This window comes from Lycorma delicatula, chromosome 11 (assembly GCF_047948215.1).
Source record: "Lycorma delicatula isolate Av1 chromosome 11, ASM4794821v1, whole genome shotgun sequence".
Lineage (NCBI taxonomy): Eukaryota > Metazoa > Arthropoda > Insecta > Hemiptera > Fulgoridae > Lycorma > Lycorma delicatula.
This window is the reverse complement of record NC_134465.1, coordinates 37,852,359-37,878,594: the sequence shown is the minus strand read 5'-3', so window position 1 is coordinate 37,878,594 and position 26,236 is coordinate 37,852,359. Positions and strand designations below refer to the sequence as shown.

Below are 26,236 nucleotides of genomic sequence, written 5' to 3'. Positions count from 1 at the left end.
TGGAAATAAGAAAAGATCACAAGGAGCCAGGTCTGGTGAGTAGGGAGGTCGGGGGAGGACAGTCATTTGATTTTTGGCACAAAATTGACAAATTGATAAAAGCTGAGTATGTAGGCGCATTGCCACAGCGAAGGAACCGTGAGTTGTCTCGCCACAACTCTGGTCTTTTTATGCTAATTTTTTCATGTAACTGTTGTAAAACACCTTTATAGTATGCACAGTTCATAGTTTCAACTTGATACAAGAATTCAAAATGCACAATTCCATTAAAATCGAAAAAAACAGAGATCACTTTGACATTGGATCGAGACTGATGTGCTTTCTTGGGGCGTAGAGATCCTTAACCAATCCATCATGATGACTGAACTGTTAATTCAATGTCATAGCCATAAACCCAGTTTTCATCTCCTGTTATGAATGTTTCATCGTCATTGGCTTGTTCAAAAAGTTGCCAACAAACATTGACTCTTCTTTCTACTGTTCAGTCATCGTACGAGAAACAAACTTTATGCAACTAAATGAATGTTCAATTTGTCAGTCAAAATGTCACGGCATGATCCATTTGAGACACTAATCTCTTCTGCAAGTTCTCTGACAGCCAATCGGCAATTTGCATGCTTCAGGTCGTCATTGCTTTTCTGAACATGGGTGTCATCAGTTGAAGTCGAAGGCCTTCCTAGTCGAGATCATCTTCAATTAACTGACTACCATTTTTAAATCATGAAAACCATTCGTAACAGTGCGTATGACCCACAGCATCATCTCCGTAAGCTTGTTTCAAAAATTGAAACGTATCTGTGAAAGTTTTCCCCAGTTTCACTTAAAATTCTACATTGTATCATTGCTTCCGAAGATCACACGTTATAAAAATCATTACTAACATTTAAACACATTGCACTGAAATAACAATAACACAAAAACTAAATCAACAATCCAAGAACATGTGGTTACAGAGGAGGTTATGTGGTTACAATGATCCTTACTGCTCATCAACAAATATCTCTGTTAGCACATAATTAAAAATGTTCGGTTATTTTCTAAACAGACTTCGTAAAAAAAATACTAAGAAATTATTTTCATTCCCCTAAACGCATGGATGATGAAATTTTGTGGATTTACCCCTTTACAATGTATTTCACGAAAGCTGTTATTGATTTGTCACATTTTAAAAGCTAGCTCTTTACAAATATAGAATTAAAAGAAAGAGAAAGTACTTTTTATAGTATAAGGAGGGGAGAGTATATAATTTTCCTTTTGGAGATTTTTCTTTGCTAGATATAGCTACATTTAAATATTTTAAGTACTCCATAGAATTTCAGTCATTTAATGTATGTGTGGGTATTTAAACTTTGGGAACATATTTGTAGACACTTCAGTGATTTTATATATGTAGATGCACTTGATCCTACGGTAATAATTAAATACTTTCCATGTTTTATTGTACAGGTTCCAGCAGGTACGGCGAACGTTAAGGTCGGAACATTGATTGCACTGATGGTGGAAGAGGGTACCGATTGGCAGGATGTTAAAATTCCTGGGGATGTTTCTATAGCTGCCAAACCGGTATCTGTTTCAGCTCCTGCTCCTACTTTCACTACAGGTTCAGGTAAATTTATCCCGTGGGATAATTTGTTTAGGGTGGTCTCTCGTACATTACATGTAAATCTTTTTATTAAAAAAACCTGTTAAAAGGCATCACTTCTGAATAGTTGTGATTATTTTTGTGTTCCAAAGGATACAGCAATGTTGTGAAATGGTGTATATAGTTCATGATAATGTTGCATTCATAATGTATACTCTTGAATTGTTGAGAATCCTTTAGCTAGGTGTACTATATGTGTGCGTATTTCCTTTGAAATGAGTTTTCTTTAATAGAATAAGTTTTACCTTTCATTGATCATTTTGAATTTTAATGTTGTTCATTGTTAAAACCAAATTATTAATTTCAGTTTGAATCATTAAAACAGTATTGGATTTGTATAAATTAAAGTTTCCACTTAACAACAATTTTCTACGATTTCGACGATTATCGACATAGAAAATAATCTATTCAAAATTGATTACACAGATAATAAAAATAAATTAAGAAATAATTTCATTAATGAAATTGATAGTATTAGGAATAATAAAAAGCTTGGATATCAATAATAAAGATTCTAATAAAAACTATAATATTTACAGAAGTATAAAAAAAATTAAAAAAGAAAATTGTTGGTAAGTGGAAACTTTAATTTATACAAATTATATTAATGCCAACAGTGCCAAATGCTTAGGAAATTAAGTATTAGATTTATTAACAGAAATTTCTTAACCAGATTAGATTATATGCAGCATGGGAAGAAATGTGATATGTCATATAAAATGAAAAAAGCAGAATAATAAAAACAATTAATTTTAGGCTTATAATTTAAAAGTTTATGGATGAAGTATAGAGGAAAAACCTTTTACATTATGTTATTGCTATGTTTTTAGGTATATTCCATAAACCAAACATACAGCAATTTTCAATTGATCTGGACAAATACCAGTACAGTAGCTTAAATTGTATGTATACATTAAAGATCAATAAATTTAATATTGTGTAATATTTTTATCGTAGAGGTACATATCCCATCAACCCCACCTGCTGTATTTTTCAATTTATTATATTCTTTATTTCATCATTTTTACGGGTCTAAGGTACATTCACTTATGTTAACAATACTTCTACTCATATGCTTTCTATTCAAATTTGTAACATTAGTATTTTTTTACAATCGTACTACCAATATTATAAAAAAAAAGTTCATGAAATAATCAGCTATATTTTTATCAGTTTCAATCAGTTCATTACTTATAGGACACTTCAATTTATCAATTTGTATATTTTTAGATTTTCTATTTTTCCTAATTTCTGATTTGCATAATTATATTTAATTTTTTTTAGACTTTGTTTTCTGTAATGTAATATAAGAGGCTAATAAATTGCACTGAAAGTTTTTATTTAAAGTTATATATAATCTTTCATTTAAGTGTGTTACCGTATGATTTCCATCTACAGTTCCAGGTTTAGAAGTAAAAATGCCATCTTTATCTCCAACAATGAGTGAAGGTGTAATAGTAAGTTGGGTAAAAAAAGAAGGCGAAAAAATAAATCCAGGTGATGTCCTTTGTGAAATACAAACTGATAAAGCTGTTATGTCATTTGAAACTGAAGAAGAAGGTGTTTTGGCAAAAATATTGGTATGGTTTTTTTTTTTTCTAGTTATAACTTATGTTACTAATCGTAACAATGTTACTGACTGATTAGCAATAATTCCTTTCACTGACTGCATATATCATCTTTGCCCAAAATTATTTTTATCCTGTAATCAGTTTGAAAAAATTTGCAAACTTTCTTATAACTGTAATATATATATATATATATATATGTGTGTGTGTGTGTGTGTGTGTGTGTGTGTATGTGTATGTATGTGTATTTAGACTTCCTAAACTGTGGAAACTGTTGTTATTCTCAAGATATTGTCATATTAAAGTAGAAAGTCTATTTTATTTTTTTGATTAGTTTTATTTTTGTATGGTGATGCAGAAAAAGAGAAATAATAGAAGCCTTTGAAATGAGGTATTATAAGTGGATGATGAAAATTAAGTGGGTCGAAAAGATATGAAACAAAGTGGTTTTAAAAGAAATAGGAGAAATGAACTAAACGTATCAAGTTTAGTTAATTTGGTCGTAGGAGGGATTTATAGAAAGTAAAACTTGTAGAGGAAGATATAAATTGCAATATATGAGGTCTGTTCAAAATGCATCTGGTCAAAGAAGAAAATATATTATTTTTGGCTTTTGATTCTAATCTCTGTCAAAGAGGTTTTCTTGTGATGTAGGTTCCGAGAAAGATTGTAACTTGACATTCTTTACCACCTAATGATTCTGCACTACTTGGATCATCTCAGCAAGTAGTATTTGAAATTTTATAATATTATAAATAGTTTGATTCCGGATGTTAAGGTTTATACCAGGGGTCGGCAACATGCGGCTCTTTGGATGTGAAGCTGCGGCTCTTTAGTTCCATACACAAATATTATTTATTTTATCAAAAAAAACATTTAAAAATCGTTCTGAATCGATTAACGAGGATTAGGCACTGATTCTATCGCTTTGCCACGTGTACTCACTTTTCACAGCACCCCTCACCTGTGACACGCGTTGTCAGTCCGTCAGTAGCTCTCCAATGACGCCGTCGTCAGATGTTTCTATGTAGGTTTTAATTCGCTTTCGACGCAAGACAATTTGGCGTCTTCACCAGTGCTTCGACTGTGACGTAAAGTTTGTTGTTTCAAGTAAAAGAGTTAGAAGTGAATTATCTTCTCAAAGTTATGTATGTACATATATATAATAATAATAAAAAAACCGAAGTAAAGATAGGTAACATACTAAGTATTATATTTTTAAAATACATATTATACATATTTTTTTCCAAATAAGATACCAACTACTTTTTTAAAGTCAATAAGAATTGTCAAAAAAGAAACAAAGTACTACTGTTGGATATTACCGCGAAAGTGTTTTTATTAAAATATATATTTAATAAATTACCTATTTTATTATTTATCTATTTTATAGCTTTTATTATTTAAAAATTAGAGTTAAAATAATAATTATAAGTGTAAGTACCTATAAATTGTTATTTAATAAACCTATTTTCAATAAAATTTTGTGGCTCTATAAACTTAGAAATAAAATTTTGTGGCTCTTTAAAAACTTTGAAATTTTGTAAATTGTAATTTTTGACTCTTCCGACTCAAAAGGTTGCCGACCCCTGGTTTATACGGATGGCTGTGAAAACAACAATTGTGTAGGGTGTCCTTTTGTGGTTTCCAATAGACAATACATGTTTGGCCTTTCCAGAATCACCAGCATTATCATTGCAGAACTGTTTCCTATTAATAAGACCTTAAGTGTAATTAGCCTAACATTTCGACATATACTTGTTTACTTGGATTCCATGAATCCCTTACAGGTGATTAGTAGTGACATATACTCCAGACTCCCTGTTGTATATGTGATTAGTATGTTATTTCACAAGTGACCAGTTGAAATACAATAGTGAGCTTCTTTTGGATCCTTAGCCATATAGGAATTTCAGGCAATGAGTGTGCAGATAATGTGGCAAAAGGGGCATGTTTTCAGCCAACTTTTACCAATTACGTTGCTTCTAATAATCTTGTACATTTCCTGAAGAAGGTGGTTCATGATAACTGGCAAAGTGAATGGGATGCTATCATGAACAATAAATTTTGCCCAGTTAAGAAAACTGTATCACCGTGGAGCTCCTCGTGCAGAAATAACTCTAGAAGAGGTTATTATCTGCCATTTACAAATAGGGCACACTAAGCTCACTCATGGATATCTGCACCCCTTTGTGCTCGCTACAACTTCCAACCAACAGTACCTTGTGTCTCTATCTGTTACGCAGCATTACGTTGGAAGTTTAACCTAGGGGCTAACATGTAAACTGTTTTAGGGGATATTGAAATGTTATCTTGTTTTACGGTTTCTTAGAGCTTTCCATTTACATTCTAATTACTGTAGTGAGTTTCAGCTCTACATGCCAATTGCAGTAAAGCAGATGGTTACTGTATTACTTAGAGGTATATAATGTGGTATATCTTTAAACAAAGGCTTCTTGTAATAAACATTGCATGAAGTATTTCATATCCGGGCGATAATGCAGAAGTGTTTTTTGTCCAGGAAAAACCACAAGCAAAAAAAAAGAATCTGAAAATTGAGTGGTTTGATGTAAATTATTATTATGTTTTAATTTATTATTATTTTTAGTAAATAGAAATGGGATTAGAAGAAGAATTTCTTACTGTTAATTTTTATAAGAGAGAAATGTGTATTGCTATAGTATGCCTGACTGATTTGATATGCAAGTTATCTTATTATTTTTTAGAACAATAGTTTAGTTAATTCTTAGCTAAAACATTCTGTATGTAAGATAGCATGAGTCTTTAAGTTTTGAAGAAACTCTTAGTTAACATCTTTTTTTCTTTGAATTAGAATGTTTACTTTTGTAAGGCGCATCAAAAGGCCTGATTAGGCTTGATCTTATTTTCAAATGCGAGTCCATCTTTGTCACTCAGTTTAGAAGAAAAGTACTCCTAATTGATTTATCTGTTAAAGCATCATGTCTGAACCACTGGATTGTGGTGAAATATGATTCTATTTTGACTCTGATTTGGCTTTAGGTCGTTCAGCTTTCAAAATCTTCCAGAGTTTCCCAAAAGGGAGAAATTCAAGATTCTAAAACTGCTGGACAATGTATTTAGTATCATGCATAAAATGTATTCAAATAAAATATTTTATTTGCCAGGCATCACCTTTTTAACCACGCATTAACTTCAGCCTGGTTTAACCAAAAAAAAGATTTATGAGTTGATGCCAGTAATTGGGATAGCCATGAGGAACAACCTGAGTAAAGCCAGCTGTGCAGCTAGTTAATGTATTAAAACACAAACTTCAATAATTACGACTGACTAGAAGCATGTTTCACTAATGTGTTAAAACATGTTGTCTGCATATACACACAATTACTATACAATATTAAGACATAATACATACTTAACAACGAACAGATAGATTGTTGGAACATAGCTTGATCGTAGATTATCAATTATATTTCATTCATCTGTCTTAGGAATCATTCTAGGTGATGGTATAGTTGTGTTGCAAGTCTTTTGAAAAGAGTTACCTCAAATTGCTATTTGTATACTGTAGAAGCTCTGCCCAAACTTTAATTTCTGTGGCCATCACAATAAAAACATTTTCATAATAAACAAATTGATTAGTGGTCGTGCCCCATCAGTGAAAAGATTTGTAGTTATTATGCTGACTGCACAAAAAAGAATGTTCAATTGTACTGTGATGCTTGTTCTTGATAAAACAAAACTCCCTTTTCTTCTACTGTAATGTTTAAAAACCGGTTTAAATTGATCTGTGCAGTGTATGAATACATTGCTATTTTTTACCCTGTATTAGTTTAGTCTTTTAGTTTGCCCTCTTGATTATATTACTTTCAGTATATGTTTACCATTGGGGTTAAGATTAAAAACCTATTTGAACATAGGATGGTGGTGATTGATTACAGATGATTTAAATATTTAGTGCACATAAGTTATCTCTTTGATGCTAAAAAATATGAATGTGTGATATTTGGCAGCCTTAGTGGTCTGAAGGAACAAAGACATTTATAAATAAAGAGCGATGCTAAGTAGTTATTGAAATAAATTGGATTATGCTCAAGAACCACTCACCAAAATTTTACTTAAAATCTAAAACCAGACAGCTATTTTCAATGTTAGAAAATCATCAGTGAAGACAGAAGAAAAAATATATATATACACACACACTTATTATAATATATTTATTAACTTAAATGTAATTTAAGTTTATTTTCCTCTTGATTGGATAGAAATAAATATAATAACAAGACATTACTTAAAAATATATATTTATTAATCTCTTGGGTTAACCAATCAGCTATACAAACTTATAAATTAACTACATTACATTTCACTTAGAATACTCTAAGCTTCCTCAGGTAGCACATTACACAAAATTCTCTTACATACTTAGGTGTATTGTCACTTGAGGAAGCTAAGAGAATTCTAAGTGAAATTTAGTGTAGTTAATTTATAAGTTTGTTTAGTTGGTCAAGAGATTAATAAAGGTAATATTTTTAAGTAAAATATAGCTTGGTATTTTGTACATATAATGGTTAGTTTTAATAGCAATTTTAGAATGAGAGTAGACCTTCTGAAAAGATTCTGCCATATAAAAAACTGTTGAGTTCATTTGACATATTTTCACTTTTTGATGTATTACACTGTAGATTACGAAGGTAGGGAGAAAAAGGTGAGTGAGGAGATTTAAAAAAAAATATATGAATGTTTACGTATATTTTTTTTCTACATATAAAACTGAATTTTTGTCGTAACTAAACTTTATATTCATATTTATATATTAAATTATGCACCATTAAAAACTACCGTCTATCAATTCAGTGATTTAAGTAAGATTAGTAATTTACATATGATTTATTCAGTTGAATGCTGTATTGTGTTATGTTGTCATTATTAGATGCTTACTGTGTTGTTCAGTCAGTTAATAAAATATATTGAAGCAAATTAGATTTTTTATTATGACATGGACCTAACATCTGTTACGATAAATGATTATTAGTTACAAGTAGAGAGTTCATTGGTGAAGGAAATCGGGTGGTTTGAAAAATTATTATGAAAACTATTTTAGAATGTGATGCAGTTTATGATGTAGTTTGTAGTACATTTATAACACCTGAATTGAGTACTGAAAATTATGAAGAGAAATTTGATCTTGGAAAAAGTTAAATGCAAAAGCAAAGGAACATTTCATTTTCTCTACATATGAAGCCATTACTTCATGTAGCTGATGTGATTTACAAAAGATGTTTGGGATAAGTTGATTCAAGTTTATGATGTTCAGTCTACTGAAAATATAGATTTATTGCAGCTTCAGTTTCATTATATCCAATGGGAATTGGCTGGTGGTGTGTAGATTCATTTAACAGAATTGATATACAAACAAAAATGTTACTTGGTAAAATTATATGGTATAAAGCTTGTTTAGTGGCTAGCGGTTTTAGTCAAAGAAAATTATATGATTTTAATGAGATTTTCAGTCCAGTTGCCAGATTAGAAAGCATGATAGCTCTGCTGGCTATTTGTATTCAATGTGATTCAAATATTAAAGAATTTGACATGAAAACAGCTTTCTTGAATAGTATTTTAGAAGAAAATATAATACGCAATAACCACAGGGATAATACAAGTCCTGTGTGCAAATTACTTAAAAGTTTGTGCGGACTGAAATAGGCTTCAAAATATTGGTATAAATATTTAATTGAATTCCTTGGAACTTTTAATTCATGGGAGAGTTGTGCAGATCCTTATATGTTTTACAATGAAAAATTGATACTTTTTCCATGTGGATGATGCGTTAATTATGGAATGAGAGCAAATAGTCTATAAATTCATGAGCAGATTGGCGCATTGTTTTGAGATTACTTCAACAGATGTGTAGACTGTTATTTGGGAATGAAAATTGATTAATCTCGTGATTATATTAGAATTTCTCAAAATACACATGCAAATAAAATATATTAAAAGTTTGGCAAGATCGATGCAAAGCCATTAATGATTCCTTTTGAACTTGGATGGATGTCAGTTAGGTTATTCATTGTTAGCAGAAGATAAAAAAATAGCTATCGTGAAATCATTGATGGTTTAATATATTTAGTTTTAGGGACCAGATTTAGCCTACACAGTTAATATAGCTTCAAGATTTCAAGACACACCAACTGAAGCACACTTAAGTTAGTGAAGGTAATACTGAGATATTTGAAAGTGACCATAAATTATGAATTTGAATTGAAGAAAACAGATATTTTAAGAACCTAAGCATATAATGATGCAAGTCATGGTGGAGATAAAATGACAAGATATTCTACGAGTGTGTATTAAATTACAGGCCATAAAAACTATCGATTAGTGATTTACATATGATTTATTTAGGAGGATGCTCTATTGTTGTGTTATGTTGTCATTATTAGATGTTTACTATGTTGTTCAGTCAGTTAATAAAATATGCTGAAGCTAATTAGATGATTTAATTTAACATGGGCCTGACAATTTTTAAATATCTTGTAGACATATATAATCTTTTATACTATGGACTTTTCCCTAATCTCAGAAAGATTTTTACGAGGTGTTCAGAAAATAACTGAACTTTATTTTTTAATTTTTATTATTACTTTTACAGATAATTGGTCCTTGTCCCCTTCAAAGTACTCCCTCTCAAAATCACACACTTTTCCCAGCAGTGTTTTCACTTCATGAAGCAGTCCTGGATAGCTATTTGAAATGGCTTTTAAAGTTTATGATGAATTTGATTTTCTGCCATCAATAGTCTCAAAATTGTGTCCTTTCATCACTGATTTTAATTTCAAAAATAAGAAAAAATGGCAAGGAGCCAGGTCTGGCAAGTAGGGAAGCTGAGGGAGGACAGTCATCTGATCTTTGGCACAAAACTGTTGAATTGACAAAGCTGAGTATGCGAGCACATTGTTGCATTGAAGGTACTATGAGTTGTCTTGCCACAACTCTGATCTCTTTTTGCAGAATTTTTCACATAATTGATGCAAAACAGCTCGATAGTATACACGGTTCACTGTTTCACCTTGATGCAAGAATTCAAAATGCACAATTCCATTAAAAATTGAAATAACGAAAAGCATCACTTTGACAGATCAAGACTGACAGTCTTGATCTGTCACATCAACTCTATGTTCTTTCTGCTATTCAGTCATCATACAAGGAACAAACTTTGCTGCAAGTAAATGCACGTTCAATTTATCAGTCAAAATGTCACGACATGATCCATGTGAGACGATTTAAACATGTTGCACTCAAATAATAATAACACGAAAACTAAATCAACAGTCCCAGAACATGTGATTACAGAGGAGGTTATGCGGAACACAGTGCTGCCAACCAGACATCATTAAATTTCTCAAGTTAAACATTAATAAATTAATTATTATCTTGATAATTGTTTTTGTTGTTGTCTTTTGTTCAGTTTAATTTTTATTTTTTATGAAATTTTTTATCTTATTTTAAATAATTTCAGGCTCCAGCTAACAGCGGCCCTGTTAAAGTTGGTTCATTAATTGCTATGATCGTTGATGAAGGTAAAGATTGGAAAGATGTTGCTATTCCTGTTATTGGTGCTCCTGCTGCTGCTCCTACTGCTGCACCTGCACCGGCACCTGCTGTTCCAAAACCGCAACCTGTACCTTCTGGATTCCATGTCGTAGGGTAAAATCAGGATTATTTGTTGTATTAAGTTATACAAATGTACTCTTATAACAAAAATAAGATTATACTCGTTTGTTACATTCTTTCATCTACGATTTATATTTATTTTCTGTTTCTTGATTTCCACATAAAATGTGGATAGTAGGAGAGTCAAAGTCACAGATTTGAGGATTTTGTAATATATTATTGCTGGAGAATATTGACAACAAGCTGATTAAATGTACCTCTGAGTACTTATGTATTACCTAAAAGGAACTCTTGGTCAAAATTTACAAAAGGTTTTGTTTATGAAAATTATTTAATTTTTATCTAAATATGATAAATAAATAAATGTTTTGCTTAACGCTTTGACTATGAAATTTGTTTACTAAAAACAATGACCAAGTATAAATTACAAAAGTTATTCCTGCAAGTATGGTTTCGGGGTGGTGGGGGGGGGAGTAAGTAATGCTTGTATGACATTGTAAATATTTTATGAAAGTAGTTATAAAATTTAAAAGCTCAATTTCTATTGTTTGAGATTTTTTTCTTTAATACATTTCTCTACTTGTAAATAATACTATCCAGTTTTGTCAAAAGGAGAATGGAATTCTTACTCACCATTAAAAAATTCAGTAAAAATATATTTTGAGAAAGTGTAAAAAGAAAATAGTCAGGAATGACTTCCTTTTTTATTGACATTATATTTTTACTCGTGTATTAATTTTCTGGAGAGCCTTTGGAATATGGTGATCTGTAAAAGAATGAGGGAGATGATGGATAGAGATAAAAATGAATGGAATGAGAGATGATGGAAGCAGGTGAAAAAAAGCGCAAAAATTGTTAAATTTTGAGAAAAAATAAGTTTTTTTACATTTAGAGAATTTTCTTCAATTTGATCATTCCTTTTACTCCTTCAATAAAAAATAAAAGTTGCTTTTATCCCCACTATGGAAGAGAATGTTTGTTTTTTATGATTAATTGAAAACTGAGGATCTAAAAAATAACTAAAAGTTGCTTTTATCCCCACTATGGAAGAGAATGTTTGTTTTTTATGATTAATTGAAAACTGAGGATCTAAAAAATAACTACATAAAGATTTTAGAGAAATTATTTTCCAAGAAAGCAGTAGTTTTAAAATATATACATATATATGTGCAGAAATATATATATTCATGAATAATTTGGTGGTGTAGGGTCTAATAAAGGAAATCTATAACATATTTTTTTCTCTCAGCTATTAAGTAAGGAATAATTTTTTATTCTGAATTCCATAAAAAAGTTTAAAAAAGGAATTTGTTTGGGAAAATTTTTTTATATTTATAAATTTTGTTTTACGAGGAGCACTCAAAAAGTTATCTACCTACCTTAGAAAGAGTGGTGTTGGAGAGGTAGTCATTTATTTTTCAGTATAGGTCCCTTGTACTTCCACACACTTGCTCTATTTAGCCTACTCAGGGGTTATGCCATACTAAAAAAATGTTGTCTTTCTCTTCTAAATGCCCTGAAACAGCTGATTTCAATTCATCATCATTGTGAAAACGTCTGCCCAAAGGTTTTTCTTGAGGTCTGAACAGGAAAAATCACTTAGGGCCAGGTCCGGACTGTAGGGATGATGAGGAAGTTCTTGAAATCCACACTTCCTCAAAGTTTGTTTTGCAACGCATGTGATGAGTGGACTGGAATATCTACATGCAAAAGCAAGACACCTTTGATTAGCTTCCCTCGGTGTTTTTCCTTTATTGCTGCCTGTAGCTTCTGAAAATACTCAGCATAAATTTTAACAGTGATAGTCTGCTTGTTCTCCATTTATTCAATCAACAAAATTCCCTTACTATTCCAAAAAATTGTGGCCATGATCTTCCCAGCTGATGGCTGTCTTTAATCTTTTGGGATTTGGGGATCCTTTGTGTTGCCATTGCATAGACTCCTCTTGTTTGGTCTCAGGATCCAAGTAATGAACCAGTATTTCATCACCAATCACCAACCTGCTGAAAAGAGCTGTAAAATTACTGCAATTTCTCTGTACTCAACTGCACACAAAATTGCTTCTGATGTGGTGTGAGGTTTCATGGGACCCATCAGAACTGACTTTTGTCATGTGTAAATGGTCATGAGTATTGTTATAATGGTTCCTTCAGCCCACCCACATTCTGTAACAAGTATTGCAACCCTAACATGACTATTTTCCATTATCAATCTGTCTACTTTCTGGTAGATGTCGGGTGTGGTTGCTTCCACAGGTCTTCTGCTTCAAAGATAATCTTTGATGGATTCCTTGTCCCACTTAAATTGTTTGGACCAGAATTTCACTTGGTAATTTCACCATTCTACTATGGGTATCCTTCAGACATTTCTCTTCTTTGGTGAGAAACTTTATGGTTGATCGATGCTTCAATTTCTGCAAATTCATTGCCGTATCTGTGTTACTAACTTTGGAGGACTACTGCATCAACACTTGGCATTCTTATAAAAGAAATTTAATCAACAACAAGGTCATAGCACATACATATTATGAACTACATATAGGTATCAAACAAATCTCAATATGTAACACACAACACCCCTAGGTAGACAATTTTTAAGTGCTCCTCGTATTTATTTATTTAATACCCAGTAATATAATAGAAACATTGTGTCAGTAGTACTCTTTAAAGATGCCAAGGCATCTAAGGTGTACAAATACAAAAAATACAAGAAAAATTTAAAATTAAATATCATCCAGTATCATTTACATATTTATCGATGTAAGTAGCCTTAATTCAAGTTCATTCATCTCATAGCCTTTTCTAATACTTTATATTTCCTTGTACGAAGTAAAGGAAGTATTGTAATTATGAAAAATTTTGATTTTCAGATTTCAACAGAAATATCTATTATTTTGAGCATCCCTGAATATAATTTGACTAGTTTCGGCATGACATCTCTACATAACTCAAAAACAATTAGCCGTAAAATGTTGAAATTTTGGATTTAGGATTGTTGTAACATTTAGTTGTACTACACCTCCCCTTCGATTGTAATCGACTTTACCAAAAAAGCCCAAAATCCCAAAAATTTGGATTTTGGACTTTTTCTTAACTACAGTAATAAGCCCTCATTGATACCTTTTCAATGAAATATCGTAAGTTGTACTTATTTTCATTCGTTCCAGAGTTATAGCCAAATAAAATTTAAATTAATAAAAAATATTTGGATCTTACAAGGAGAAGGCACATCATCAGTTTGAATCCAACTTCATTTCCTTTTTTTTAACTTTTCTTTTTTTAATTTAAATATATTGATTTATTAATAATTATTAACCTCAGATTCTCCCTCTATGAATCATGAGACCTTGCCGATGGTGAGCGGGGCTTGGGTGCTCAGTGATACACAGAGTAGCTGGACCGAAGGTGCAACCATATTAAAGAAGTATCTGTTGAGAGCCAGACTAAGGAATGATTCCTGAAAGAGAGCAACACCTCTTTCAGTAGTTGTTAAAGGCGTAGGTCAAGAGGACTTGAAAGGCAGTATCAACATCATTCAATCCTTTGAGTACTGTGCAGCTGAAAGCAATGGAAAATTACAGCTGTTTTTTTCCCCCAAGAAAATGTAGCTCTACATTTTCATATAACAAAGATGGTGGCACTTTCCTTGGTAAAATATTTTGGAGGTAACCTTAGCTGTGTCATTAACCATTTCTTCACTTTCGGGTAAAAGTTGATCACTGGGGAGCCAAATCATGGTTGTATGGAGGATGGTTAAACAACTCCCATTTTAAACTTTTTATTTGGCATCGAGTGTGTACTGCAGAATGCGGATGAACATTGTAATGAAGAAAACTAATGCCTGAACTCAGCGTGCCTTGTTGTTTGTTTCTACAATTTCACACAGTACTGTTAATGATACACAAGGAAGATATTCAGATAATTCTGTTATCATGAATTGATGATTTTCTCAAATTTTCACGTCGACACTTGCAGCAAGTTCATCTGTGATAATTGAGGGTCGACTACTTCTTTCATTGTTAATGTTTGTTCGACCTTTCCAAAACATATGGCACCATTGTCTTTACTGCACTGTCACTCATGATATTCCCTCCATATATTGCACAAAGTTCACAATTAATTTCAGCAGCTGACAAGTTTTTTGCATGAAGGAAACAGATGATGGCATGCACTTCACATTCATTTTGAACAAGAGATTTATAGGAACAAACAACTGAGGGATTTCCAATAACACTACTAGAACTGCACTGAACCGGGGGGTTATTAACTGTGGAAAGATAGAATCACTACCCCCCACTCCTTCATGTAATACTGCGGACTGGAAGAATTGCCAAATAGCCCTTATATTTCAGGATATGCTGTACTGCTAAAAATAAAGATAAAAGTTTGTATAAAATAGGTCTGGAAATGTCTTTTCTTATATTAGGCCAGTGAAAAACTCTACCTCATTTCTGCTCTATTGATAAAAATAAGGTGATATTGAAAATCTTGGGATCCAAATTATGAAACAAAATTGATGGTTTTATATAAATTTTACCTGAAAAAATTAAAAAAACTCTCAGAACAGAACTGTATTTTACCTAGTTTATGGGAAAATTATTAAAAAGCCCAACAAATCAGTCAAAAATGACACATATTTTTCAAGTTTGGCATAAATTTACTTTGTTAAATTGCCAGTAAAGTTAAACTTTAAACAAAATTTGTAATTGCATTTTCTAATTCTAAGAAAATTATTCTAAAGTGATCTCAGTTATCACATTAATTTTCATTTCTGTATCCATCACTTAACAAATTTATCCACTGTACAGAATGCATGTAGAGCTCTTCATACGTATGAGGAGGTCTGTAAATAAAGTAATGAGAGTAGTTTTTTTTTTTTTTTGGCAGGCAAAGTAGCAACACTGTAAAGTTACTAGTAAACATGTGGTTATATGAGCAGCTGATTAGGAATTAATATTTTTAGTCTATTGTTGTCATGTGAGACATAAACAAACTTTTTGTGAAACAAGTTTTTGTTGTGCGTTACAAAAATGAGTGATACTAATTATGAGCAATGTTGTGTAATCAAGTTTCATGTTAAACTCGATGAGAGTGCTACTGAAACTTTTTAAAAATTGGAAAGGGCATATGGAGATGACACTCTGTATGACCCCAAGTTTTTAGGTGGTTAAAGCATTTTCAGATGGCTGGAAATCAGTTTCAGACAATCAGCGCTTTGGAAGACCGTTAACGTCAAAAAGTGACAACAGTGTTGAGCGAATCAGAGACTTTTGGATTTATTGTCTACAGGACAGACTGTAAATCAATATGTTTACCAAGACATTCTTGAAAGACTGCGATGAAGAATTGCCGCGTGAGACCAGCCATCAACAACAACTGGATGTTACATCATGACAATACACCTTGTCACATTGCACTCTCAATTAATGAGTTTTTGGCAAAAAAAAAACATTCCTGTAGTCCCTGCGACTTTTCCTGTTTCCAACTTTAAAAAAGCAACTTAAAGGACACCATTTTGGAACATTAAAAAAATGTAACCGACCATCTGAAGGATATTCTGGTTTCTGAGTTCAACAATGATATGAAGAATGGGAAAACCGTTTGAAGCATTGTGTGGCTTCCCCAGGGAACTATTTTGAAGGTGATAGAGTCCATATATAATTAGATAGTAAATAAAGTGTTTTTTTGAACCAGTCTCATTACTTTATTTACAAACCTCGTAACATCATAACACAAACATGATGCGCTGATCATGAACAGATAGGCCAAATGCTGGCAACTTGGTTTTCTTCACAGTATTTCTGGACAATAAAATTTTACATTAATAGTAAAAATCATTAATTTTAAACTGATAAGAGTACAGCATATGACCTTGTGAAAATTATTTTATCCATACTAACAGAATGATTGCAGTCCACCAGCTAAATTTAAGAAGTGTATGTGATATGAGACTACACAGGTAATCAGGTGGTGCTCACTCTGTATATAACACTAGCCCTTAAAAATGTTTTATTTTATGATTTTTTTATCATTTGCAGTGATTTTGCTCCGGCTGTACGTACATTGTTGGAGAGGTACCATTTAACTGGTAAAGAAGTAACTCCAACTGGTCGTAATAAAAGATTGTTAAAAGGAGATGTACTTAAATATGTTGCTGACAACAAGTTATCACCTAAGCCTCCTGAACCTGGTAATTTATTTTATTATTAAAATATACAGGCATATGCACGCGTGCATGTGTTTGTATTAACTTAGAAAAATCAATTCTTATTTTGTTATTATATTTGTCCATATTTTCCCTGCTGTACTAATTATGTTTTGACATAATTAGTACAAATCAACAAAAAAATTAATGTTTAATCAATTAATTCAACATTTTACAAAAATAAACTTAAGGACCAATAAATCAAAGTCGAATGTTAAATTTTGTCCCCAAGAGCATGAGAGGAAACCTTCCAAGATGGTTGATGATAAATTCTTGGAAGAATCTGAATCTGCCTTTTCCTGAGTATGTACCTTGATCGAGGGCTGACCTGGGATAAACACATAGATCATGTTTGCGCTAAGGTTTCATAGAGCAACTTTTTCCTGCGTAAACTTGCAAGTGTCAGCTTTTTAGATCTGTTGAAAATGGCCTACTATGGGCTAGTATTTTCACATGTCCTATGGGATTCGAATTTGAGGATACTGTGGTCGGAGCTTACTGAGTAGGGTGTTTCAGGTGCAGAAGAAAGCTGTTAAGAGTGATTATTAAATTAAAATTTAGAGAGTCGTGTAGGAATGCCTTCTTGGAGTTTGGATTTCTGACTTTGTCTTGTCTTTATATCTTGGATGTTGTGGTGAATTGCTGTTTGAAATACAATTTAGTATGGAACGGCTTTACAACACCAGAAGAAGGGCCAACTTGTGTGGCCAAAAGCACAGAACAATGGCTTTTGAACATTTGCTTTCGCAAGTTTGTATCGGATTAATTAATAGGCTCCCAGAGATTTCAAACAAATTCCCATTCTGAGTCTGTTTAAATCTCGACTAAAGTCGCCTTTCGGTGTCTAAGGTGTTCTACTCTGTTGACGAATTCATGGATGGCTACTGGGTTAATTAATCAAAATTTTATGACAGAGCTTGATGTCAAAAGATGTGAATTGTGCATGAATGGTAAGTTTTGTAGGTTTGAATGAAGCGACTGAGTAGATAGAAAGGACTTTAAAATTTTAATCATTTCTGTAGACTTTTAATCACATTTTGTAGCTAATGATTGTTGATGATTGTGATCCAATTTTGTATTGCTTTTTAAACAATAAAAAGATTATTATTATTACCGTATTATATGAGTTCAGTAGTGTATGTGTGGCTAGTTAGCTACATTTATAAAAAAATTTAATCTTTTTAACTTTTATGACTACATATTTTTATATATTTATAATTTTTAATTTATGATTTTTAAAAAAAGAATATGTTTTATTAACTGATCATGAGGGAAACCCTCGAAGGCACTTTTATGTAATAACAAGCATAAGGTAAGAAGCATTCTGTACTCTTGGTGGTAAACTTTTTATACTTTTGTCTTTGATATATATATATATATATCTACTTATATACTTATAGATTTCCTTTTAAGTAGCAGCTTGAATGAAATTTTTGTAAATGTAAGAATTTACTCATCAAGAATACTTTTCATCCATGTTGTTCTACTTTATTGTTATACATTGTATAATTTTCAAATATATGAGGTCTGTAAATAAAGTAATGAGACTGGTTCAGAAAAACTCTTTATTTACAATCCAATTACATATGGACTCACTTTCGAAATAGTTTCCTTGGGAAGCCATGCAACGTTTCAAACAGTTTTCCCAATCTTCATTGCAGTGTTAGAACTCAGAAAGCAGAATATCCTTCAGATGGTTGGTTATATTATTTTACTGTTCCAAAATGGTGTGCTTAGGTGCTTTTTTAAAGACAGGAACAGGAAAAGTCTCGGGGACTCAGGTGAATAAGGAAAAGTCTCAGTCAGGTGAATAAAGTGGTTGAGGAACTACAGGAATGTTTTTCTTTGCCAAAAACTCATTAATTGAGAGTGCAGTGTGACAGGGTGCATTGTTCATGATCCAGCATCCAGTTGTCTTTGATGTCTGGTCTCGCTCGAGCAACTCTTTTTCACAGTCTTTCAAGAATTTCTCTGTAAACATATTGATTTACAATCTGTCCTGCAGGCACAAACTCCTTATGTACAGTTCCATTACTATCGAATAAACAAATTAGTATGGTATTGATTTGCTCATTTTTGCTTTTTTGGTACATGGTGAGTTTGAAGTGTGCCTGCCACTCCTTGCTCTGGCGTTTTGTTTCTGGGTTGTACACGAATATTCATAGTTCGTCACCAGTAATAACATTTTTTTTAGAAAATCAGGATAGTTTCAATTCATCCTAGAAGATTGCAGCTCTTTCACCCTGTTGTTTTTCTATTCAGCAGTGAGGTTTTTTGAGACCAATTTTGCACACCTTTTTTCATGTCCAATTTGTTTGTCAAAATTTGATGGACTGTGGTATGGTTCAAATTCAATTGTTCTGTATTCAATTTTCACAGTTAAATCACCAGTCATACCATATCAAATCTCGATTTGCTCAACTTTGTCATCACTTTTTGATGCTAATGGTCTTCCATAGTGTGGATCATCTGCCACTGATTCCCGGCCAACTGAAAACGCTTTAAACCACCTAAAAACTTGGGCTCACGACAGAGCATCCTCTCCATATGCCCCTTTCAATTTTGAAAATGTTTCAGTAGCATTTTCACCGAGTTTAACACAAAACTTGATTGTACAACATTGCTCATAATTAGTATCACTCATATTTTAATTCACAACAAAAACTTGTTTCATGAAAAGTTTGTTTCTCTCTCACGTGGCAACAGTAGACTAAAAATATTAATACCTAATATAAATCAGCTGTTCATATAACCATATGTTTACTAGTAACTTTACAGTGTTGCCACTTTGGCTGCTAAATAAAACTAGTTTTATTATTTTATTTACAGACCTCGTATTATTTGGCTATATCAAAATTTTGATTATGTATGTTTAGTTACCATGTAATCATCAACGTACAGTTAAAAAATTTGTTGTTATACCACAATAATCTGAGACGATGCGATTGATTCTTAATGTAGATGAGCAAAATGCACTATAAATTAAACTTTTCTGTTGTGTTATGAACACAATAAAGGATTAATTTTTTTTTACACCAGTATCACAAAATGCTACCTATAAAATCATAATTTCAAAACAATTAGAAAACTAGCAATCATGTATTCATTTTTTATTTATTTTTTATTTTAAATTATTTGAGAAAATGAACAAATGTTTATCAGAAAAAGTTGTTGACATCTCATGTTGTCTGATGATACATTTTGGGTTACTTTTGAAATCCCTATTTGTTTTGTAATCAGTATATCTTGCTTTGTTACAGTTCCTCTACCTGTGAAAAAGGCACCTGCAGCTAAACCACCGACTCCTGTATCTAAACCACCTGAACCTGGACGCAAAGTAGGTACTAATTATACTGACATTGAAGTATCATCAATGCGAAGAACAATAGCTAACAGATTGACCCAATCAAAGGTATTTATATTTTGTTTTAAGACCTCTGTACATCAAAATTCTACACGTAACAAATTTATTTTGGTCATTATGCAATGTAGAAAAAGTATTTCTGTATAAAAAATTTCGCTTTTTCATAATCCTTTTATCTCTTTAAAATAAAACATTTCAGAAAATAAGTCGTAGCATTGAAAAAATAATACAGTGAAATATGTCCGAACCATTAGATGCAATTAGGTTTTTTAATGGAGGCTTTTGATTGACCCACCCTACAAACCTCTCTTCTCTGTGAACAAGTTAGTTTATTTCAGTTTCTCATACCAATGGAGTGTGTTACTATGTCAAAATGAATCATCTAGTATTAAGTAAAAGGTAAGTATTAAAAAATGTGGATAAAGATCAAAATTTGCAAAATAAAAATGTTGTGGTTAAATTTGGTGTTCCAGAATTGTGTTGACAATTATTAAAAAAGTGAAATTTCTGTCCTTTAGACAAAAATTTGTAGTGGATGAATTCATACTTCTGCTTTAAAAATAGTTGTCAAAACGACCTGTACATTTGTATAAATTTGACATGTTTTCTTTTATCTTTCAGTTTTTTATTACTGACATGTTTTAACAGCACCTGACCACAATGTAATTATCTTTTTGATTCTTTGTTCTCAAACAGGACTTTGACGTGATTTGATGCCTTTTTTTTTATAGAATATGGCATAAACTAATTGAAATGTTACACTTATCTGCAAGTTCCTGCCAAGATGATTAGAACAAGAAAAATGACTTTTCACAGATCATTAGATGATGATTCTTGTTATTTTTCAGATTGGTTAAACCAGTTTTAATACTATGATGACTGTTTTTTAAACAGTCATCATTGTTTCAACAAGTCAAATATTTATTTATTAAAGCAAATGTTTGTCAGTTGGTAAAGGTTATTGTGCCTTTTGTTGTATAAAAAAATCAAATTAAGTTGCTATAATATATAGCTCTAATTTTTTTTTATAATCACTTTTTGAGTGAAATAGCAAAATATTGTTATTTGAAATGTTAAAAGTGTTTATAATCCAAGTAAATTTACAAAGTATCGTTTTACTGGTTTATAAAAAAAAAACTAATGAAAATAAACTCAAAAAAGAAATAGATGAAATAAGACAAATAGCAGTATTTAATGGTTTTGATGATAAATTTGTAGAAAAAGTCTGTAAAAAACAGAGTATAAGTACCATGATAGTTTTACAAAATTACACAAAAATAATACAAAGATTATAATAGATTTTTCTTAGAATACAATTATACAAATAAATAATAGAAAAAATTACTAATGTACATGACAAAAATAAATGTAAAAAAGCATTTTAACCAAATAACTATATTTTAAGATATTTAAGGAATAACAATAATAAAGATGTTGGAGAGGACTTAAGGGAAATACATAAAATTTATAAAGGATATCTCTAAGTAAAGACCAGTGGGAAATTTCTTTCCTTAAGGTTGGTGAACCTGTGTCATTCATGACCATGCTAGTTATGTACACACTGCATTGTTGTCTGTAAGTTGTCACGTTGTATCTTTAATTATATGTTTATGAATAGGAAAATCAATGTTGCCACCGACTGTGAAATGCATGGAGTTATACTTTTATAAATCACCAAAACATTAAGCTGGCTGAAATTCATTGGCAGTTGATTTCTGTGTACGATGATAATATAATGAATGAAAGAAACGTTCGAAAATGGTATGAAAGGTTTAGAAATAACAAAATAACCGTGCATGATGAAGAAAGTTCGAGGTGGCTCTTGATAATCATCGAGGTTGAAATGCGTCATTGATGAAATCAGAAAATATCATCCCTCAACGATTTCTGACCTGGCTGTTGTTTTTCCTGATGTTCCAAGAGCTGTTATTGGTCACATTGTTCATGACCATTTTGGCTTCAGAAAGATTTGTGCACATTGGGTCCTGCATGTCTTAACGGAACGTCACTAAAAAATCCGATGGGATCTGCTATGGAATTTTTTATGTTCTACACAGAAAAAGGTGATAAGTTCCTTAATTCAGTTGTTTCCACATTTCAGCAATGAAATGTGGATTTCATATTACACGCCAGAGAGAAAATGGTAGTCAAGTGAATGGTATCATTCTCAATTACCAACCAAATCGACAAAAGTCAAGCCACAGCCATTTGGTCGCAAACTGATGGCCACAGTATTTTGGGATCAGTTTGACATACTGATGATTGATTTCATGCCATGTAGAATGACTATAAATGCAGAAGCCTACTGCAAAACTCTACATAAGTTACAACATGCCATTCAAAATTGGCAACGTGGGTAGCTAACTGACAGCATCATCCTGCTGCACGATTATGCATGTCCACATGTTGCGGGTCTGACACGTGATTTACTGATAACATTTATATAGAAAATTTATGATCACCCACCATATACTCCAGACTTAGCTCTTTCTGATTACCATTTGTTTGGGAAATTGAAAGAATTTTTGAGTGGTAAGCAATTTGCAGGTGTCAATGAACTTAAAAATGCTGTTAATCAGTGGCTAAATGGACTAGCGGCAAAAGAATACGACAAGAGTATATTGAAGCTGGTGTGTCACTATGATGAATGTCTTAATTCATGTGGCGATTATATAGAGAAGTAGTGTAAGGCATGTAGTTTAAGAGAAATTTAAAAAAATATTGATAAAGTTTTCAGAATAATTCTTTTTACAATGTAACGGTCTTTACTTTAGAGATAATATATCGGTAAAACTAACAGATCTTTAAAAAAAGGTTTATGGAACATTATAATGCTTACAGAAACAGAAAGAGATGTATATTGTGACCAACCTTCTGAAGCAGTGTAAGCATAGTATTACTTATTGTAAAAATAATTATGAAAATATGAAATAACAATAAAAATATTAATATAATTGAAAAATAATATATTTATAAATTTAAACATAAGTATGAAATGATGAACCATCAGATTATATTTGAAGATGATGTTTTAATTAAAGAGATAGTGGGTTGTAGCAGTTGGTAACAGTTACAAACATATAGTTATGATTACATGATATGATAAAATGTTATGGTTACATGTTATATGATAACATTTAGTTATGATAATGAACATAGATGTGTATCATTTAAAATTTACATGATTCTATTAATAGCAATGGATGGAGTTGTTACTACAAATTTTATGGTTGTGTTATTGTGTTTGTTTTCCAAATTTTTAAGTCTTATTTATCTTTTGTTATTTGTTTGATGTAATTGTAAAATTTTGTAACAAGTGATGATGCAGAATCCTGCGTTAGTCAACTACTGGTATTATTTTTTTTTTTTTTTAGGATTTCTGTTACTGTGTCATGTTATAATTTTTTAATTTAATTAGCACAGTGGTCAATATTTTGATTAATTATTTGAATTTTCAACAAAAAAAAATGTATATATATATATAAGGTTTGAAATTTCACACAATAACTTCCCAGTTAGGAAAACTGAGAAAAAAGTCACAGGTTGAAAAGATAATTTTTAGAGCACTTACAGTTGTGATTCTGTTATTCCCAAGTCCACTGATTAATGGAAAAAGTGATCCCACCTTGAGAGTACCTAATTTAGAGAAAAAACCAAATTGATTGCTTAAATACTTTGTTGAAAGTAATTTTAGGAAAGGGATGAGACAGATTTTTTCAAAAATTATTTGTTTATATAACTAAATTTCTCAGTTTATATGATGGCCTTAGACTTTGTTATTTTATTTTTTGTTTATAGACCGAGATACCACATGCATACAGTACTCTGGAAGCTCAAATTGATGGTTTATTAAGTGCTAGGAAACAATTACAAAATTTGGGTGTTAAAGTATCAGTTAATGATTTTGTAGTGAAAGCTGTTGCCAGCGCACTCAAACAATGTCCTTTTATTAATGTACTCTATGCTCAAGATCAGGTAAGCATACTAAAATCATTTTGCTGTTTTTTCCAGAAATTTTTAATTCTTAATTTGAATACTACGTAAAACATTTAACATTGATCAGTATACAGAGTATTTATTTCATGTTATAAAAGTCCTGTCACAAGTGAATCTGTAAAAAGTACAATTACGGTATAAGATTGAAATAATTTTAAATATAATTTGATTTAATGACTTAACCTGACTCCTAGATAATTTAAAAAAATAATATTAAATATCTCTCAAATGATTGAAAAATATCAACCTATTGCAGTAATTTTAATATCTGCAAAAAAATTGTGTGTAAAAAAAATAAATAGATGATTTACATTAAAATAAAAATTTAGATTTTTTTAAAGTTGCCTTGTAATAATAAAAACATTCACAAATTTTCCTAATACTTCATACTCAAGAAATGAGAGTTATCTGAAGCTATAGATTTATGAGCCCCTCCGAATATTTCTACAATATTAGCAAATCATTGGCAATATTCTTACAAATAACTGTTAATATTGCAATGTCTAAATTTAAAGTAATGGAAAATTAATGATATAATATTTAACTAAAAATTACTCAAACTCGCACATTAAATTAAAAAAGAATATTTCCAGTAATATGTTAATATTATAGTATTAATGGGATGGGAGCTCAGAAATCTACAGGTAACTTTCATTCCTTTGAATGTGAAGGATAAGGAAAAATTGTAAATCTTTTTATTGCTGCAATTGTAATTTTCAAAAATGTCTAATTTTTATTACAGTGTAGTTCATCTTTTGTTTTTACATATATTCTTTATGCAAGTATTTAAATTATTGCAGTAAGTTGATATTTCTCAAATAAGTTGAGTGTTATTTATTACTATTAAACTGTGACATGGTTTTCTCAAATTTTTTTGACAACTTTTGCAATCAATCTGTTATCACCGATAGCTGGCCACTACGTCATTCATCATGAATATGTTTATTCACCCTTCTCAAAATAAATGATGTCACTCATAATATTTGGCCTATAAAAATCATAAATTTTCCTGTGAATTTCAGCCACAAAATTGAATTTTGCCATCAAAAAATCAATTACTTGTGTTACTTCATACTTGACGGTATTATGAACTGTAGCACTCATTATAAACAGATGAATATAAACACCTACAAAATGACTGAACTATTTTTACTAACAGCTGATTTGAAATAACTGAGCTATGTAACCGCCATCTGTTTCATCATATAAAAGGTGGCAAATTCAAAACGTCCTTATTTTATTAAAAACACACCTCATACATTTTGTGTAAATTGTCAGGATTTTAAAATTAAATCTAGTATGACCAAAAATGAGAATAGGTTGATGTATTCATAAAATTTTCTTCTGATTTGTGTGAATTATAATTTTAATGCTCTTATTTACATAAGATATTATAATGGTAATAAGAATAAGAATATTTTTTTGAAATTTGTGGTATTTATAAATATTATATCGTGTAAACTTTTAATTGTATGAGAAATTTCTCACGCTGTGATTAGTTTAATGATTACGAGAAATAGTTAGCTGTCAACAGGTAATAATGTTTTACATTGTATAAGCTTTGTATTGCTTTGTGTAGTATACATAAATGTGCTGTCAGGCATTATTTGAAAATTTTTTTATCTTTCTCTTTTTCCATTTAAAATGTTCATGTTTTTTTTAAATTTTGCTATAAGTTATTTTTTTTTTTTAATTTAATGTAATCTTTTATAGATGGATATTTTAAGCCAATGAAAGTTTACAGCTACGTAAGCAGTGTTGAATTATATTTTTTGAAATGCATTTTGGCATATAAAATTGCTGCACTTA

The 26,236-nt window shown here is 31.0% G+C and overlaps 1 protein-coding gene across 1 annotated transcript in view; it reads left to right on the top strand.

Moving 5' to 3' along the window:
* LOC142332015 (uncharacterized) overlaps positions 1–26,236 on the top strand; it is an 87,292-nt gene that overhangs the window by 44,037 nt on the left and 17,019 nt on the right. Inside the window, exons 7-12 of the mRNA XM_075378081.1 lie at positions 1,447–1,606; positions 3,041–3,222; positions 10,709–10,896; positions 16,901–17,052; positions 20,328–20,479; positions 24,230–24,406. Coding sequence (XP_075234196.1) covers positions 1,447–1,606; positions 3,041–3,222; positions 10,709–10,896; positions 16,901–17,052; positions 20,328–20,479; positions 24,230–24,406 — 1,011 coding nt within the window. The remainder of the gene's footprint in view (positions 1–1,446; positions 1,607–3,040; positions 3,223–10,708; positions 10,897–16,900; positions 17,053–20,327; positions 20,480–24,229; positions 24,407–26,236) is intronic.